Below are 20,777 nucleotides of genomic sequence, written 5' to 3'. Positions count from 1 at the left end.
CTTCTATATTGAAATGTTATCCGTTGTTTAGTGAAAAAGACGCAGATTACTTAGGAAATGTTTGCTGCCTGCTTGAAATTAACTTGTTTTAAAAGACGGTTGACTTCATTGTATGTTATCTGAGTTATGCACACAAGTTTCTTAGGTGGTTTTCTTTGTCGGTATTGGTGTGAAAACTAACAAAACGTTTGAAAAATCCACCAAAATCATTGAACAAAACAATAAAATCAACTTGCGGCTATCTTAACGTGCGTCTATCATTGGGAATTTCCCACGGGATAAAGTCAGACGCGAATATGTTTCCTGCAAGGTGAAATGTGTGCGAATAGAATGGACAGATCTCAACAACCGTGCATGTTAATTAGTGCAAAGATCAAATTTAGTCTCATGGCTCAATTTACTGCCAACGTCCATGGTGAAACAACACGCACAGTCAGAGTCAATCGGTCAATAGCAACACTCCTGAACTGGGTTAAAATTGTTTTGCGAAAGAATGTTTGCACTGCATCTATCGCGAAAGAATCTTTCGTGACCAAGTACACCTGGCAGCGTGCGTGAAAGCACTCTTTAACAACGTATTCTTCATCAGACGTGAGTTTAGCAATAGACAAGTAACACCGTCCTAGATGGGACAGAGTAAATGTAGAGTAGTTTCCGGCATCTAGCACCCAGTTCTTTAGAAGGCAGGTGTACAGATGTTGCAACGAGAAGAGAACGGATGTCGTCCGTATTCACGATGCATTTTCTGTGTTGACTAAATAAACATTAATGTGTAATATTCGACTAACAGACCAACAGTTCCTTACCCACAGAATGCTCATTACTCCTACTCGGATGCTAGGTCTACTTTTTTGCCGTATTATAGCTTGAAGTGGATTAAGCGAATAATATCATTCGTGAAAAGAACTGACTACATGCTAATTGCGAGTCCACCTATTCCGAAGTATAACAACTCACTTGTCTTAACCAGTGGTGTTAGGGCTTCAGGAATTTTGCATTGTGTTGACCAGCCTAATTTAGCTGATGCATGATCGTCACGCTAATTAGCACCGAATAAAAAACACACAAGATTACCCGAACACGCTAGCGTTATTTCAGCGTTGTCAGAAAAAAACCATCTCGGAAATAGTGATCTGCGGTCGATTCTCGTATTTGATTTAGCAACGTTTCCGGATGAATTGTCACTGATGTGAACGCCTCTTTATTTTAAAATTGGATAATCAGTGTGCGCATCCATTTAGAAAAGCGCGTTTTTCTATAGAATGAGGTGTGGACACAGAATGCGAACTCTCAGCACAATTAAGTGACATTAGACTCGACAGAAAGCTTACACATGGTACATACCATAGGTTCAGTGGATTATTTGAATGTGCCATGCGTAAAACCTTTCGTCAATCGAACAAACATAGCTCTATAGAGCAATCAGGGTGGTATTCATACAGTATATCTAACCATAGACACCGAAGAGTGGAAAGAAATTACAGAGTGGTGCAGAAAATCAAGGAATGGTATATCATGCTCCTCAAACATGCGGCTCATTTCACACGTTCTGATGACGGTCGGCCACCAGAGTGACATGTTTATCTTGAGATATCTGCCTCTCTCATCGGTTAGTCTATATGATACAGGCTAGTTTACCACGTTATTCTGACCGGGTCAAAAGTACCAAACTAACGGGAGTTGATTTCATTTGTTTTTCTGTCCTCGTTTTCTTCCAGTTGTAATGAATTTACCTCCGATTCTTTCGGAGAGTTTTGGATTTAGGAAAATTATTTGTCCCCAAATTTATCCCCGTCGGGCAATTCAGAACACATTTTTCGATAGTTCATAGCCAGCCGTCACGGACAATACTGTTACGAGGTCTGCATTTATGATAACTGATATGAAAGTAGAAGTACATTCCATAAGACCAGAAACTCAGTCTAACCGATCGCGTTTGTCAGATCTGCTATCCTCAACGTTTTGTGGATTGTGCAAGAGGTCAGTATGATCGAACAGGATGAGCTGATGCTCGAAATATATATACTGCCACTGAAAACATATGAGTAAACATTTCAAATAGTCAACTTAACAATTTTAGTGAATTGTTAAAAAGGCCAAGTAGATTTTTATCTCGATGAACATTGAAAGTCAGTGTGTGTGGGTCAAACAAAATCATCTACCCTTGTACAGTGAGGCCAAATCATATTCAGCTTTCTTGTACTAACCAAGTTCAATCACCATGCCTTAGCTTTAAGATTAATGCAATGAAAACGCCAAAGAAACTTCTGAAATTTCTTCTAAATATCTCAAAGGGTATCATTGCAGGCTGGATGGTTAACATTTTAGCTAACTTACTTTGCACAGAACTTTCATTTGATTTCAATTGAGAACAGATTAAGCTGACCTGGTTATCTGGTCATGTGAATGCACAGATGTTCGAAATTCGTGGACCAGAATATTGGTACAAAAAAGTGCCGTTATCTTGTCTTAATCAAATATACATATTATTTCATAGCACTGGCATTTATTTGCGCTACGATAATCCTAGGTATTTTTTCCTGTTCTGCTTATAACCCAGATGTATAGAGCCGTTTTCATTTGAGCTATCTGGAAAACGGTGATAGACATCCATCGGCCATGTCTAAATTCCCACAGCTAAAATTTCTAGAATATTCCTGATTTCGGTCATTTTTGTTTAGGTTACTGAGCTGACTGGAGGGAGCACTGCCTCTCAGCTTGATGACGTCCAAGTAGTCGACCAGCGCAAGTAAATCACTTACGTCCCTTAAGATAGCTTTTTTGAATCTCACTTCAAACGCTGTCTCAAGTATGGGAATTCAGACTCAAATGATGACCAAATCCTATGAGCATGGTCGAAGGCTATTTAACAAACGGATTAGAAGATATCGTAAAATTGCACCAAAGAACGGATACAATGCAATTAACCTGTTTTCTCTGACAGAAGGGTGAATGGAGTTAGCATCTAAGCATTCAGAACACACAGAAGAAATGTGAATACACAGGACTGATACGGTGAGAATTAAGTGGATGTTACTAGCCTCTTTCAAGTAATTTATGAACATAGTGTTTAATGAAAGGAACAGACTGTGAAGAGTGGTATCCTAGCGACTGTGTTAAAAGCGTCCCATTAACATCCAAACTACCCCTGGAATATCTGTGCCGGATTCCATTCCAAAACACTTAAGAAGACGCGGAAATTCTGATCTTCTCCCATAATTACTTGAAATTTTTCTCTTCTGGTTTTTTGGATGATAGATGACCAATACATTGTTTGAGATTGTCTTGTACCATTCTGCACCCATTATACAGAGTTATTATGCAGAGAGTTACTTTTTTGTCTGCACAGATCGCATGGTATCGCGGGAGTACACAAGTGCAATAAACCTAATCGAAATTTTATTTTTGCTCTTATCCTGACTTACCAAATGGTAGATGGTAATCAAAAACAGTAAACAGGAACAAGCTAACGGAAACTTCATCTATATCGCATGCTTTTCAGAACAAAAAACTGGGAGCATCCGCTTCCAGGCTTGTGGTAGCATCTATCATCTTGCTACACGACCCCTTCAAGAATTTCGTTGTCAAACTAAGTAAACGCCTCACCTTGACGTTCCTAACACCTGATATCCACAAGGCTTATCAAGATCAAAACCAAGTAAAACTTAATAAAAATAATAGACTCCTTTGATACTGCAGAAAATTTCTTTCTTGTTCTGTTTTCTAGACCCAAAACTTGTTCAGCAATCAACTCTTGGCCCTATGTACAAGAGGATAAATAGTTTAATTGGCTCTCGCATGATGTGTCACTTTTGTGCCGCTGTTAATTAGCTTTAAACCCCCAGGGGAAAAGCGAAAATGGACCTCCACTTTATCCTTTGTTTGAATGTTGTGCGAAAAACAAAGCTTGATGGCGGAGAAAACCACCCCTAAATTGGAAGGCATTATGAGACAGCGAAGCGGACCTATCTGTGAAAACGAAGTCTAACATTTTCCGACCTTTAAAATTTGGCTAATTTTTAAAGTACTTTGCAGATGTCCCCTTCTAGCATTCAGTTATAAAAAGTAATTTTACCTGAACGTGTTTAGCATATAATCACCACATTCAGACGCCAAAACTCAAGTAAAACCTTTGATCTATACATTCGATCGCTGTCCGCTTGAGCTCATCAATATACTGTACTAACTCAATAAGGCTGTCTCATAATGTGTAGTCCTACCTTTACGAGGAGGAAGTGCTGAAACTTGAAAGAATTTTACTAAACACACAATAAGAAAATCAATTGTTATTACTGTGAATATTGTTCATTTTACCTCACAGGAACTACGTAAGGAAACGATTACGGCGTGGCCAAGCACAATGAGGACAACGGATTGTGCTGCGGTCATTTTTTAGATACAAAGATACAAACTTTCGAAAATTATTTTGCTCCATTTAGCCAAACTCTCTTCATCAATGTCGGCGGTTTAGTCATTATAATAAAATAAACCCTCAACCATGCCTTCGCTGAAAAATGGCGATTCAAAGTCACACAACCACCGATTCCAACTGGTTTGTAAGCGTAAAGTCACAGACAAAAGTTTGCGGGCATCCTGGTGCCAGTCCAGTAAGAGTTATAAGCAACGCCGTCTGTCACTGCAATTGATTTTTGCGCGACCTTAAAATGCACACTTCCGAAATGGCAAACCAGCAACGCTAGTAAGCAAGGCATATTACTGATGATTTGATAATAGTAGAAATTTACGAACTCATGTATGTCAGCAGTGGGTGGACACTTAACAACCTAACTTAATCAAAATCAGTTAAATACAGGTGACAAGGTACAACTCTGAGCATTTTTTAAGCCTTGACTTCCCTGGTACTTAAGTATTCACAGCAGTCACCCGGATTCCAGTCTGATTGTGGGTGCATGTGAGTGGCGATCCATTGAGGTTTGAAAACTTACAAAAACCGCAAAACAAATGTGATTTCAAAATAAAAGTGACTATATGTTAAAGTCTTTAACATTTTTCACAAAATATTTTTGCAATAGCGATGTAATTGTGGGTCCTTTTTGTATTGCGCGGCTGTCCAGGTCATTCAAGGTATGGAGCCGACTAAAATCTACCGCATGGATAGAATTTTAGGTAGTTGTTTTTTTAATGGCTTAGCTTCAATGAAATATCTCAGTCCTGACAGCAGCTTTACGTCAGATAGATGTTAAATTTATCCGTTTTTGCAATCTGAGAAATTTAGTGCAACTGTTTCTCCTTGCCAGAAATCTGTCAAGGAAAAACAATACACTCTAGAGCACGTTAACTTCGTTTTTAAAACTACTCGTTTTCTTCAATGAGAATATCCTATGGGACCAACTGCTTAACCAATCGTGACGATTTGCACTTAAGCACTGGCGTGGTTGTAATCCAGATGGCCGCGCAGTCAATAATTTCAGGACCCACAGTGAAGTCTACGCAGAAGTGCTGGCTCAGGGGTGATACTAGTTAGCAACCTCGTTTCAGAAAACAGTGTTAACCCATTTTCTATCAACACTGAATTTTACTATGCGATAAACATCATTGTCTGTTGGGACGTTCGATCTAATGTGAGTTATCATGGCACAAAATAATGAGCAGATAAATCGTTTTTGGCAAATCCACCAGCTGGGTCGTGCACTTATTGAAACCCGGAGAATCAGAGCAGGTAGGTGACTGTACCTTGGTTAAAAGACCAGAAAACGAACGGAAAAACAACTTGCTTGGCGACGAAAATGCTCATAATGTGATGAACGGTGAGGACTCAGTGTATCTATTGTCTCCTTAGTCCTTAAAAGCTAGCTTTATACTTTTGAATATTTGCCATTTTGTGCTTACAGTGGCCATGATAACCGTAAGGCAAACAGATGCCCCTTTTAACTACAGAGTACGGGAATGAACAGATTTATGCTCGCACTGCTAGCAACAACAAAACGCCTGTAACTTTAACTCCCTTTTATTATGGTGAAGTTCCTTACTCTGCTGGTTCTACCAGCCAAGCAACTGACACAAAATGCCGAGTGACAGGCAGAAACTGAAACGTCCAAATGTGATGCAATTTTGATGTTCTACGCACATATAAAGGGTAACATCAACAACAGGGTTCGTGATAGGTTAGAAATTAGAATTTTGTGCAAACCCACCGGCCAAGCATCAGGGCTAGATGGATCAACGGCGTTTCTTGAATATTAACCCAATTTTATCGACTTAAAATGAAAAAAGTATAGTCTTTAGGCGGAATAGAATTCTCGGTCTTTTTCTAACCAATGTTATTCAGTGCTCCGTCAATTAATCGGCCGCTGACGCCGCTTCTTGCTGATCACATGCAAGTAAAGTTTTTATTCGTAACCGCCATTAAGGATTTTAGTAAGGACCAGATGCTGACCGCATAGGATTACGCAAAAGGCGTTTTCTTTTATTCAGGAAACAAGAATGTGGAAGTCCTTGGAACGGGTCCAAGTGCTTATGATGTACAAAAGTGATTCCCCCCTTGGACGGCACGCAGTTTGCGGTTACTCTTCAACTAGATATCAGTGCCTTGTTTTGCCACTCAATTCGTGAAAATGTTCTTGCGCAAAACGTTTCATCGAAATGGGACGTTCGAAAAAACCGTTTGGTATGTTTGGGAAACGGTTGAGTAATCAACTACACAACTCAGGAAAAGTAACCGGTTTCTCAGACAAATCCATGATCATAAACAACAGAATCATTTTGAAATATCCTCAGTGAAACAGACCGTTTATGGATGATACCACGATTGCATTTTCCAATTTGTATTTATGCGCATCAGTTGATCACTATCACATCCGGTCACCACTGATAACGTTAACTCAACCCTTAAACTATGCGCACGTCCTCAAAATAGCCCAGGGACTTGATAGCACTGCAGATAAATTTAAATTAAAATAACTGGAGTATCAGAACATAAGTGCTTCACAGGGGAACACAAATTAAAGTGTGTCGGGTTCTGCTATGTTTAAGGAGAGCTCTCAAGGAATGCGTTAGAGCCACTTTGCGTAATTTTGCTCAGTGACACGATTAAAGTTTTGCCAACTTTCGCACAAGTGGTAGTTGCAAGTGTGAAAAGCTTTCCTCAAAGCCTTTTTAAGCGAGAGTAATCGACAATTTACCTGTGTAAATACCGCGGAAAATTGAGCTAGAAAACGACCAACTCACGGATGGCATACACATTCACAAAACTTTGTTTAATTGAATTGGATAGTTTGAGAGCCCAAACGAAGGCGAGGTTCTAGGTTATTCCTGCTCTAACCTAGCATGTAGTTTGTCACATTTTAATAGTACTTTAAACTTCTAGAAGAGCAGCTTTATTCCGATGAAGTAAGTTTAAAAATAAACTGTCAAGTACGTTCTTCCAAAAAACGACCCAACGTACAAATGAAATTTATGAATTCAATTACACGATCACTAACAGTGGTTTGGCGTAAGTTGAGTGTATCATGTGAAAATTTTACAAATTATTTTAAGCCACAGATATGTGAAATCGTTGGATACTGGATTTTGTAGGCTACTAAGGTGAGTTCCTTTGTGAGAGACAGAAAACTAGATAATCTCATTCGTGTATGCATACATTTTCAGGACGGCTAGTTGCACAAACGAATTTTCGGTAATTTTTATATATATTTATAATATCAATATTTATAAATTTGGAAAATCCGTTGAAAGTTCACATTTATTCAGTTTAGCTCCCTACAAACACTGGTCATACCTGTCCACCCGAACATCTCTATCGTTGTTGTTCGCGTTTTGATTTTGTCCAATCTTTTCAACTTCAATGAAGTGTCCGCTTCAGAGTCGAGTGATTGACATTTCATTAGGCTGAATGCTTTGCCAACGCAAGCAAACAAGGTGTTCTTTAAAAAAAAAAGAATTTAGTTTTGGACAGAAACCTGGACAGCATTCAGACAAAATATACCAAATTTTGGAATGTTAGAATCAAGTGTCTGTTGTAGCTAACAGTGAGTTGAGGTTTAAAAAGAAAAATGTCGGTTCTAAAGAATTTAGTGATCTACTAAGTTTTTGGCATTTGGTTTACGAAAGTATTGAAGCGTCTTAATTTTCACTTTTCTAGTACACTGACATCACTTTGAATGTTTGTATGCGTTCTTTAAAGCTACATTTTGCCCTTTTTCACGGTGTCGATTAGGCAGAGAACAATGACATTTAGGACTGAATTGTTCCTTTCAGTGTTAATTTCTCTCTGGAAATGACAACCGAAGTAAAGCCCTTTTCGAAGTGGGGGTTAAAAAAGGATACAAAAACAAGAGTAGTGGAGCAAAGGAATATATCATTCTGTTTATCATCTACAGTTTATAGAAGACTATTGAGAGTACTTTTTGGTAAACTTTCTCAAATCTTATAATTCGTAGGATAAAAAGGTTGTGCGATGAAAGCAGAAGAAACAGCATATATTGCGAAAGTGTGGTTGAAATTTACACATAGAAGCAACATTATGGCTCCCCAAGAACAAGTAGGGTAAAGCTCAATCAGAATCAACACGTTTATTAGATGAGTCATTATGACACACAAGAACTCTGAGAAGAAATAAGCCAAAAGCTTCTACAGTGGGTTCTTTCCGTGGGTCGCATTGTGGCATTGACTCAGTAGCTTTGTTTCAGAAACTATTATTTTGGCATAATAAGACCACCTGATCAATGTGCCTGGATCTTAGTTCGAATAATGACTAGTATCCTCTAAGCAACCGCTCATCTAACAGAAATCGGATTAACATGGAAAGTATGCGTGGTTTGTAATTTTTGGCTATTTATGTAACTATACATGAGTGACCGTGAGAATTATAAGAATTTTTCATAATTAGAAGTTTTTACCTATAGATTAAGCCTCAAAACAAGTTGTGATCACCTAAAGCAAGGACAACCCCTTGGGTCAAACCTGAATGATAGGAAAACGTACCAGGCTCATTTTCTTCCACTTCTTCTTCCTGAATTCTCGGCGTTAGCTAGCATCATCATAGGCTGCCGTAGGCTTAGAAGATTACCAGGCAACTTACAATTGCTCGTGGAAATTCGGGCTGATACACAGATAAAGTGACCAGCAGATCTCCACCCCTGACTAGAAAACACTTATTCTGTGATTTCTTGCTCCCATCACATCTGTTTCACACGAATCTCAAAACGTGTCTTGATGAAACGGCCTCCATGCTACCCAGTCTCTAAAGATTTGTGACTTGGTATTGCCAGCCATTTGGTAAATTTAATATGTTCCACTGTCAATACCGTTTGCATTCCCATATAGTCCATGGAAGATTAACCAAGATAAACAGTCTGGTTAAAGTCAGCTGTTTACTTTATGGTTAATCATTCTTCCGACTCGGTCCACAATTTATAATCAATCTCTTGCTCTCTCCGGGTGTTACATATACCCCGTATCCTCATCTTAAGCTTCGGTAATACACTAGAACCAGATTAGCTTCTCCGGTTCGGTATTCCTTGACCGCACGAGAAACATTATTATCTCCATTTTTTGTTGTCTAAGTATGTTCCCAGGTGCGCTAGAATTACTACACACAACCTTGCTAAATTTTTGATTATAAAGCAGTGTTAAAACCTTTATCTGAGAATATTTTCAAAGCTCTGAAATTTCCTCCGGCACCACTTGTTTGAAATTCTACATCCATCTGCTCACCACTGCTATTTTTATGGTATACTCGGCAACATGCCTTGGCAATAGTGTGATTGTTATGAGCTGAAAACCGTTAGCTACAGGAACTTTTTGTACGTCATTTTGCTTCTGTAGACCCACTTGTCATTTTAAGGTTCAAAATTTGTTACTCAAATTGTTTCGTAACTTGTTGTGTACAGATTGGAAATTACCATCCGGTTGCATAATTTTCCCCTTGTTGGGTTTGACGTCACTCACAACAAAAATGAATTTATTAGAAGTGGATCTAAAAATTTAGCTCTAACCACTGGCCTATTGATCCTTTGGGTCTTTAAATCTTTGAGAGCATCAGACTATATGGAAGTACTAACTTTTGTTGCCCATTTTGTGATAATTTTGGCCCACTTTCGGTTCCTTTTCGGAACCGTTGACCGTTGAAAATCAATCGTTCTCCTTGTGGCTTAAGTTTCGTACAAGCTGTTCGCGTCGATTTCTGTGTTAGGGTAAACTTAAACCAATTTGGATTCCATTGTAATCCGACGGATGCGACACATTTCACTATGGTCTATTTCCGCATTTGTTGGCCGCGCTCGTCATCTGTGGCAGTCACAAGCGTTTTATCATGACGAGCAAAAGGTTAGTGGCAGGACAAGTAGGTAGAAACCATGAGAACTGTCATGGTTTGCGGTTTTTCTTTACTATAACGGTATTTCGTTCGAAATAGTATTTATCTTGATGGACAGATTACATAACTGGAAAATTTTAGCCTTTTCTGGGATGGATAGTTGCAACCAAAAAAATCTAACTCATCATGTTTGTGGATGCTTTTAGATGTGTTTTGGTTTGACAAGCTGATGGCATTTTGAAGTGATTTAAGCAAATCACTGTGTGTATGTAAGAGACCATCAGCGGGTGGTGCGGCCTTTTGTTTGGTCGTGAATTTACGCGCGTAAACCAGGCACTCTGTGTATTGTAGCCGTCCAATGAAGTCGCCTGTCATCGGCCAGACCCAGGAATGCATTCGGCATGGCAGGGTGTAAATTTGCATCGGTGTGTAGTGGTGTGCGTGTGTGAAAGCGTACATGATGTTCAGGCTGGGGGACAAATAGCTCGCCGTCGAATTTGAGAGCTAGTCAACAAAATTAGGATGCGTTCGTTCATCCGGTCGTCAGCTGGGTTTGTAGTGAATTTGACGGGCAACGACCAGCGAGAGACCGAGAGCGTAGTAGCCGGATGAGAACGTTGTTGGCAATTCGAATGAACTGGACAAAAATCGGGTCTGTTACTCCGTCTCCTGTCAGATGCAACACGCTGTGTGCAACTGTCCGGAGCAGATGCTCATTTAAAATAAATCCAGCCAAACCCTGAGGACAAATTCCAGTGACGAAACAAAGTAAACTAAGGAAATATTCGATCGCGAAGTCCACTGGTGAACAATTGTGAAAAGGTTATTTTGATGAGTTCACTGAGTTAATGTAAGTTACTCCAAAATGTACCTCATTTTTATCTGCTGGCGGTCGAAAACAATCGACGACATTTACTGTTACAGAATGTTTGTATACGCCATCAACTTAAAATGCACATCCACTCCCAAGATATTTCAGAAGTTGCAGCCCTTAAAATTGTACCCTTCACTCAGTATTCTCAAAACCAGATACAGTATTGTGATCCATTATTTTCTGCTTCGCATGAATGTTCTCTGTATATCCACTAAGGTCATACAAATTGGTGAGAGATAAATGACAACTTCTAGCGTTACCAAGGTTAGCACAAAACTGGCATCATTTTGAAGATCTTAACCTATTTGGACCTGAAAATCTGAGATTTCATTTTCGTCTGAAGTGCTTTTGCTACAGGCATATTTTCTTCTTGAGTGAAATTGCAGGATTTACCAAATAAAAGAGTTTCTGATGCAATATTAAAAACGGACACTGGTTGCTAGCAGACAAATTTGAGGTGACTGAATGAATCTTTCTCTTACAGAGCAGTCTCCTTTGACTTGTTATTTTGATAAATGAAGCACCTTAAGGCTAAAGTTTCCTACGTAATCTCAAAAACGAAGACAAATTTCTGGATAAAACTCAACATACTATTAAAAAAGCACGTCTGTCTGCCTCCGACTCAAAGTTTCTAATAATTTTCCAGGTATTCTTTTGTAACTAGTCACGTACAATATACATATATGTTCTGCTTATTTGCTTTATTTGATTTTGCACACTAGAATGTCCGCCATGTTGGGCTGTCAAGCTATTCTAATGCGGTTCAAACTTGCATACAAAAACCAAACAAGAAACAAAAATTAGGCAGTTTGGAAATCCACTCCGGTCAGCAAATGCGTCTGTGCGCTTTACAATTGCCTGCTGAATTAAACTGACCTTTGATAATCAAACAACTGTAAAAATCTTTTTTTCGTGTGCAATGCAGCAGTGTACAGACTCCCAAATCTCACAAAATCTGGCAGTTGGTAAGTTGAAAAAAGGCAAGAAATTGTAATACATGAAGCAAGCAAAAATTAAACAGATCGCTTTGGCTAAAACATTGCTTGAGTGGTTTCACCATTAATTTAACATCGACGGTACATCAGTCTATCTTAACTCACAAGCTAATCAATAAGGCCAAATTTGGGTTCAGTGAATCACAGCAGTCAAAGTATTTGGCTGTAACTTATGGATTCGCCCGCCTGATAATTTAACTTCCTGCCCTCGTACGTGAATTTGCCACAAGCGTTGCATAAACAATCATCTGATACCTCTTATCAGTAAAAGATACTTATGCTAGATGTGGTAAACCAATATCCTACTCATCCTTTTTCTGAACGTATCTCTGAATGAAACTTCACACAACTCTGAGAAACCATGTTGATTCCAGGGTTGAAGTATACAAGTGGTATTCCTGTCGAGCTACAACAAAGACATTTTTTATGGAGACTTTTCCAAATTTGTGGCTTTTTGTTGCCGAAAACCAACCAGAAACGAGTTGAACTCCTCGACCATCTGTGAAATTAGAACTGCTTTACCTAGAGATACAGTAGAGCCATTATTCATAGGTGTACTGATTCTTCAACGAGAAACCTCATCTTAGATAAACAACTACAATTGATCCTATTAACTCAGGAAAATTACCGTATAACTAATACTGTCAAGACCGCCATGGTTCAAGATTGTAGGATTTTCCGACATTAGACGGCGATAATCTTTTGCCCAAACTGATTGACCCAGAAGCTGAGGGTCAAGTGAAGCAACCATCCATAGTGTTTACAAAATGCGGTTTTTAAAAGGAGAGGCTTTTGTGTGAGTAGATTCAGCTGATGCAGAGATTGGTGAAATACTCGCCACACGGGAACATCATTAAAATTCATGCGTTAACAGAAAAGTGAGGTCTAATTTTTCCGGCCCATTTTTTTCACTGTCTAAAACAAGAGTGATTACGATGGGACTTAAAGTGTAACAGGTTCTGACATAACCATCAACTGAGTCACAAAAAGCTCTTTTCTAAGATTCTTTTGAGATTACTCTTGAACTTTGGTTAAACCGGTGGGCCGAACTAGATAGCTTATTTAGGGCTGAAACCTTCTCATCAAAAAGTCATTCTGGGTAAACTTTTTCTCTGATCGTGTTTCAGGGCAATTCTGTCTTCATAGCAGATTGGTTTGGGTCACTCAGTCAGACCAAATCCGACTTAACTTCAGTGGATGGGAGTTGGAGAGCCGCGCGCTTGGACAGTTCACATGGATCATCGGTACATCTTAGGTGGCAGACGGCCTTCTGTTGTTCAAATTATCCGCATAGCCAGGATTGGAAACGTGCGCGCTTTTCTTAACTCATATATAAATAAGCCTGATAAAATATCCACAATTTAATTATGAGACAGCATGGTCATTCGTAGTACAGGCACATTGGCCACATTTTTGCTACCAAAGTTTAAATGTTCGTTAACTGATCATTTGGAGTTACGCAGACCAAACTGGAGTTGGGAAGAAACAGAAGCCTTTTTACGTTTTTGTGCGTAATAAGACCAGTTACAAAAGGGTGCATGAACGAAGTTCTTTTGGTTTCTGAAGAGAAAAACTGGTGTTTATCTCTAGAATACCCATTAACGTTGAACAAACAGGTGATGATTTTGTTCAAAGCACGCAACCGCTTGAGTTTTTCATTAGCTTGGGGGTACGAATTCCGGGCTTGACGAACAAGACTGGAAAGAAATTAATTAATATACGTGTCCAGATGTAAATGTTACGCATTTACACTGACTCCGCTAGACTCGCAACACAATGGTGTTTTGAGAACGAAGGAGGTGGCGAACAAAGCTTGTTTTCTGTGATTGTTCCTCTCTGCTAATATATCACAAATTTATATGGTACCAGATATCACGTGGAAAAGTTTAAGATTGGGGGTACATATACTTTAGGGAAATAGAAATCAAAGGAAGGGGGTTGAATAAGAGATAGGTCAATAAGTCACGGAATCGGGTAAGTGAAGTCAAATTTTTTCGTAGGCCAGTTCAGTTCTAGAGTTCTCACAAGTTTCTTTTGGATGCAAGTCCAGCAGTCGAATTCCAACTGCCTCTGCGATCGATAGTAGTCTGGATCGTACCAGTCGTGATTGGTGTTAAAGCTTGCTCCTTGTCTTACTGCTTGTTTCTTACATGTAATTCAGCAATCCATATCTGGTTCGGATTTTCTGCGTGCATAAATAAGAAAATATCATTTGCCGAGAACGGAGAACATTGAAAGAGCCAGCTTAATGACAGCTTAAAAATAAGCCGACCTCGTCCACCACTGATCATTGAAACTTAAATTAACATGCACTCAATACATCGATGACGGATTATTGTCTTAGAATTCCCAAGAGGGCTGACCTTTATATATTTATAGAGTTCAAATTCTTATTTCTGCTACGTATTTAACTTATTAATGGATTACATTTTTTCTTCCGCGTTCCTAGTCGAATCATGTGTGAACCAGCCTAGTAAGCGAATATTTGGGTAGACACACCACTGCTTTCGCAAAATTGAAGTACTGTATTCTGACGCTATTATTTTCGACTTGTTTTTAAGCACATGGGAGATATTCGACAAAGTTCCTTAAATATACTTTGATAAGGTTTGTATGCCATTTTGATATCCCATTAGTAGTACCTTCCTAAGACGTCAGTTCCTGTTTAAACAAGAAAACTATCACGCTACTTAAGGATCCATAGGGACAACAGCTAAGAAAGTGGCACAGATATCAATAGGAGAAATCGAACAACCAGATGGTGGAATACCATTTTCGTTGCATTTCTCAAAGTTTACACCTCTTTACTGGTTTATCGCATCAAGCCAAGGTCACTTTAATTAAGCTGAAAGCTCCATGATTTCGGAGTTTGAATCAACAAATCACTTTGAATCCCGTTTTACATCTTGATAAAAATTTACTCCGACATTTCATAGTAATCAAATAATCCAAAAATAAATTTTTTTTCATTTTTCCTCAGTGAGTGACTGAAAATATCCAGGTCTTATAGGATCGGGGATGCACGTAGACATACTTTGCGTACATACATATACTGTCCGTAATTAGCAATCGACCCATTAAAGTTAGACTATTGATTGAAATTCTCAAGTTCGGTTCTATCCGGTCAGCAAACTGTAAATCCATAATAAGGCCGATCATAACTTGTGCTTTCTTATCTTCAGCTCCACTGTCCGAACACAAATATTTTATAGTGAAAGAACGACAAAAATAACCCGGTTACCGCAAATGCCTCAGGCCATCTATCTCGCTCACACACACGGTACATCCGAGTTTTCTACCCAACAGTCTTGTCTCTTCATTTGATTATTGAATTAGTCTCCGTGCAGCTATTCCTTTAAAACACATCAGCTTGTCTCAGTTGTTCGGTGAATCTGATTAATTGTAAATGGCACTTGGATTGGCACAGCATTTTTGTTTATTGGCTTCCCCATCTCACTCTGGTCTGAGAAAAATTTGGGTGGCCGAATTGGCGGTTTCATAAATCAGGTGCAGCCGACCAAGTTCAAACTTGTTTCGTCAGACATCGCACTGGTTGCAAGTTTTGGAATTCAATCAACATAGCATCTTTTCTATGTCAGAAGATCCTATGAGTGTATCATGATGAAAATATCGTACTCAGGAGTCAACAGTAAGGTCGAATTGTGTCATTAGGATGTTCCCTGGATTACTACATACGGAGGAGCCTGATCGCAGCGATAGTGACTGTAAGCACTTCAGGCTACAGGTGACCGACATATTCATTCTGCACTAGATTTAACAGCTTCGCCAGTAAGATTATCCATGGCTTTGATTGAGTAGTCTCATGTAACCGGATAGCTTTTGAAATACTCCTTTATTTCTATAGGGATTCTTTGGAAAATGAGAACACTATAGATGTTCGTTCCTAAAAATTTGGTTAAGGAGCTATCGGAATCAAGCGGCTAATCGTAGTGAAAGTAATTTTCCCATCATTGTCAGCGAAAAACTTTCCTCCGAATTTCAGGCTCAGTTATGCTAGATTTATGACATTTTACACAAATCTGGACGAATTTGCACAAATAAATACGCCAAGGTACATATAATCAAAATGGAGAACTGGTGAACCATCACCGAACATACTGAGAAAATTTGTTTCATTCCTAGAACGTACCGGTGGGTTTCGAGTAATCGGTTCGTATTCCAGACCGAAACAGATCACCGAGTGCCTGACTGATATCCTTTTGTAACAGTTTCAGTGCATCGTTTTCGCTGCTCAGACTGCTCGAAAAGATATAATGTCGGTGTTGTCGCAGTCCAATTTGTGCACGAATTCCTGATAACTTCGTTGGGCCCAAAGAAGGACTAATTCTGGAAAAATCCTGCGCGTTAATGCTGAATGGAGCTTGAGTTTTGGAACAAACATGCATTTAGGATGCCAAATCAAATACATTTGAATTGAGTGTCTTGTTTTCTAGCTGGAATCAATAACACCTAACCCCCGGGAAAGCAGATAGGTACGCCTTCTGTATTGACAGCTCCTGCTGCACGGAACCCAACGGCAACCAGTTGGAACTGAGTGATTCCTAGTGGGAAATATGAATATGGTAAATAAACGTGCACAAGCCCTTTCTGAGAACGATGGCTACAGAAAACTAGATCCTCGTAGTTCAAGGAGGACGGTGATATGACAGAAGGACATCCGTTCAAAACAACAAACGTTTATTGGTCGGACTGAAATCCTGACAAACTGATAACCACCTGTGAATTACTTTGATTTCTGTTATCATTTTTCAGGTGCCACTTCCATTCTAGTTCTGTCTGATGGTCGGATCAGTGCTACGGGATCTGGTCACTCCTCGCCTATACCTCCCAACTTTCGTCTCTTGAGTGCACTGTAGCCGGTGATTATCCTGGCTCAAAACAAAGCAGCAAATAATATTCAACGGTGGTTAGAGCACGGCATGAGGTTATAGGCTGGTGGTCTCATGGTACTCTCCTTGGGGCAGTAGGTAAGAATGAAATTAGCTTTCTTACAAAGGATTGCTACGCGCTGGGTTACGTATCACTGACTCATCAGCGTGCAGGTAGTGGTGTTCCACCGTGCGCGAACAAAATGTGGTGCGTAAACATTTTTACTTTAGCAAGATCATCACATCTAAACCGAACTGCACAATCTGGTGAATTGAAGGACGAAGGTAAGGTTGTGCCCCTTCTACATCCAAATTCTGGATCAGATTTCTATTCTGAGACGGTGAGTGCGTCGTAAGCCTAAAGTGATTCCGATGATAGCACTAACTGCTCTAGACAAAGCTCTACTCATATTTCTCTAGAACAACGTTAACTCTATTTCGACAAATGCACTCATTTTTAAATCAGTTTGGTTTTGAAGTAAATTTCCCGTTTAGCATGTTCTTCAAATAAACGTGCTGCACACAGGTCACCTCATGTTTAAGTTGGTTCACTGCTCGTTATCGCAGTGTATTTTCATAAGGGAAACTATTCACAAGGTTGCTGAGAACTCTTCTACGACCGGTTTCGCCCTTCTTGGTGCTCATCAGATAGGAGCAGTCCCCGAGATTCCATCAGGCTTATGTTCTACCTGAACACAAATTCTATCTGATAAACTAATATTACTTGACAAATTTGAACGTAAATTTCTGTTGTCTGCTTTTATAATGTTTCATCGTATAATCAGATCAAACCATTTGACTTTCTAAATAACATGTTCATTTTTATCCCATCCACAGCAAACAAAATTTTTTGCACAGTCATCAGACACTCCTTGCACACAGTTCTATTTACTGGAGCTAACATTACTGTTAAACTTTTGAACAATACTTTCCACTGGTGTACATCATATCAAAATACCATCAGAAGTTGCGAAATTTGTAGGGACCTGATTCCATCATACTCCCAATAAAGCAGGGTCTGTAGCAAACAGACCCAACCCATCTCAGGCATCTTCCTGATGTAGCTGATGTCTTCTTCATTTCCATTTCTCATTTTCCAGCACAGCGAGTTTATTTTAGTTGATTAGATGTGAGTCAGAATGGGTGGGCATGAGGAGGTTGAAGCGCGAATTCCTGTTTGTGGTCCGTTTGAAATCACATCGGTTTTGCCCACCTAGGGAATGCATAAGTTTCTCTATATGATTATCGATTAACTGAACTAAGAGAAACCGAAAAATTAGAAAAACAAGAAAATAGCTCACCAGACTCGTCATCTACTACTGCCTAACTAAAGCACACCTAAAACACTCTTTGCTCAAAAAAGACCAGTACGTTTGTCTGTGTGTGTGGAGGGGCTATCTTGATTTATACGGCAATGCAGTTGTTTCACCGAACGCTTGAATGCAGTTAAGGAAGATTTATGCATCATTTGTCACATTTTTAGCTCACTGATCTCTGTTGGATTTTCAGTGTGTGTGTTTAATATTTGTATTCTTCTTTTTTGTCTTTAATAAATGTGAATTACCGATTGAAAAGCTATTAAGGCAAATAATGCAAATTAACAACTCGTGACAAATAATGAAAACAGTCCGTCAAAGTAGTGTGTTATGTTCAGTCTGTCATATTTAAGAGTTTGAACTGACATCAGAAGTGTTTTACAGAAACGTGCTTGTTATCATTATTAGTTCTATGAAAGTTGGCATACGTGATGCTTCTCAAATATCGATCAGATTAACTTCTTCGAGAGAAAGCACTCTTGACGGATGTTGGGACGTCCACTCAATATCAAGCGAAACTTATATCGCTGGCATTTTACACTGTGAGAATAAAACTTTGATTCGTTTCTACATGTTTTGGGCGGTTTGTTGCTTTGCACCTCTTACAGACTAGCTGCTTTGGGCATTTGAAGATTTGGGGCATGAGTGAATGATAAGCTGGCTCCACATGGTTAACTTCTATCGTGATCCTGGGCCGCATGCCTCCACACGTTTTGATAAAGAACCTGTCTGAAATTGAGGCGCATTTCAGCATTTCAGGTGCAAAGTAGAGACCTCTACACCAAAGTTTCCTCCAGAGGAACTTCGCTTACATGCCTTGTCTAATTCCAGTGATGAAATTTACAGCAGGAACTTCATTCCGTCGGCAAGAGCTAGGCTCAGAGAGTCCCAGCAGAAGTGATCACATGACTTCACGGAAATGCCACCCAAACGACTTCACTTTCTTTCTTTACTTCCATAACGTATAGGCCTGTCTAGGTTTGCGGTACCAGTCGGTTCTTTTGATGGTCATTTACGGGAGAGTGCCGGTCTAAAAAGTTAACTTGCATCAAGTAGCAACGAAAAAAGTGGTAGTTCGATAGTTTGTCCAAAAACATAGTTTTAGATCAGTTTTGGTTCTGACTTTATAAAATCGCGATATAATCACACTGAAATCGAGCTGTGAACTGAAATTGGAATTGGAAAATCAGGGAATTTCGATTCCATCTGTTGAAAAATTTAAGTTTGGATTTCTTTAAGAAAGAACCTGCGCTCAAGACACAAAACTATTTTTTGCGTACTACTTTCTTACATTTAGAGAGTCGATTTCAGTTAAGCATGTGGTCAGAAAAGTGTTTTGCAGACATCGCAAGAAGTATTTTCTAGCTGCTTTTCTGTGCATTTTTTAAACAGTTGTCACACATCCGTACCCGGAGCTAAAATTCCGTACATTTACACGTATTATTACGCCGGCTTGTGGTAATTATTTAATGATATGTCACTCTATACTGAAACTGGTTAGCCCAAACACTTGAATACTGCAATTGCTTCCCAGCAATTTGGCCCGAGCTACGCTATTCAAGGCACAATCTCCGACCTATCGCTTCGCCCCACCTCGTTCGCTAACAATCTACTGATGATATCACCTCGATTAGTAATGAAATGTTTGCAATCCAATCGCCCAGCTCAGTGAACAAACAAACGATCACGATATAAATCACTTTAGTTGAGTCACTAGTATTGCTGTCTCAAGTACACAATTACGTATGGTCACAGCGAAGTTTTTCCCTCCGAATTCTACATATCTGCTTGGGAGCTGACAGTGATGCAGAGCGCAGATAGCCTTACTGGATGAGATAGACAAATGTAGTAAAATGGTCGTAAGTGTGTAAAATAATTTTCATTCCAAGGAACTTGGTCCCGTACCATAAATTAAATCAATCTGACTCCTTCCTACCCTAGCTAATAAATAATACGAATGGCCCATCGTCAGCCCATTCTTTAGCTGACACTTCACTCAAAGAGTCAACTGTAACTAAGAGGAAATTGTTCTCCCTTGCAAAATCATCTTTTTTTACCAATCCCCTGAATATACCTCCACGTCTCTCCGCGTATGTGCCCAAGCCTGGTTCCACGTTTAAATTAACTATTGTATTGTCCACCGTGTCTAGCGGAAGTGGCAAGTAAGGATTCTTGACCTAGATGAAAAATGCTCTGGGGTCAGTTAAATCAATCTCAAGGTCTAGATAAAGCCCATTAGATTGCTTGGTTTTCCCTCCTTCTTGTGTAAGCTATCTTGTTCCACAACAAGCCAGTCACGATTAATGCACACTGGTATTTTTCCACGACCTTTTTTTAAAAGATCCTGAATAATTAGTCTTACTGGTTACACCGAGTTAAATAAAAGGACAATCTATATCTCAGCACTTGCCTAGTATCGAGATTTCA

General features: G+C 39.4%; 1 protein-coding gene across 1 annotated transcript; it reads right to left on the bottom strand.

Moving 5' to 3' along the window:
- Positions 1-16,284: 16,284 nt before the first annotated feature.
- T265_00152 (hypothetical protein) lies at positions 16,285-16,551 on the bottom strand (the record flags this gene model as incomplete). Its single annotated transcript, XM_009163809.1, has 1 exon — positions 16,285-16,551. The coding sequence occupies one exon, from the start codon at positions 16,549-16,551 to the stop codon at positions 16,285-16,287; it is 267 nt and encodes an 88-aa protein (XP_009162073.1).
- Positions 16,552-20,777: the final 4,226 nt, after the last annotated feature.

The sequence above is a fragment of the Opisthorchis viverrini genome, assembly GCF_000715545.1.
Source record: "Opisthorchis viverrini unplaced genomic scaffold opera_v5_1, whole genome shotgun sequence".
NCBI lineage: Eukaryota > Metazoa > Platyhelminthes > Trematoda > Opisthorchiida > Opisthorchiidae > Opisthorchis > Opisthorchis viverrini.
This window is presented reverse-complemented; position numbering and strand designations above follow the sequence as displayed.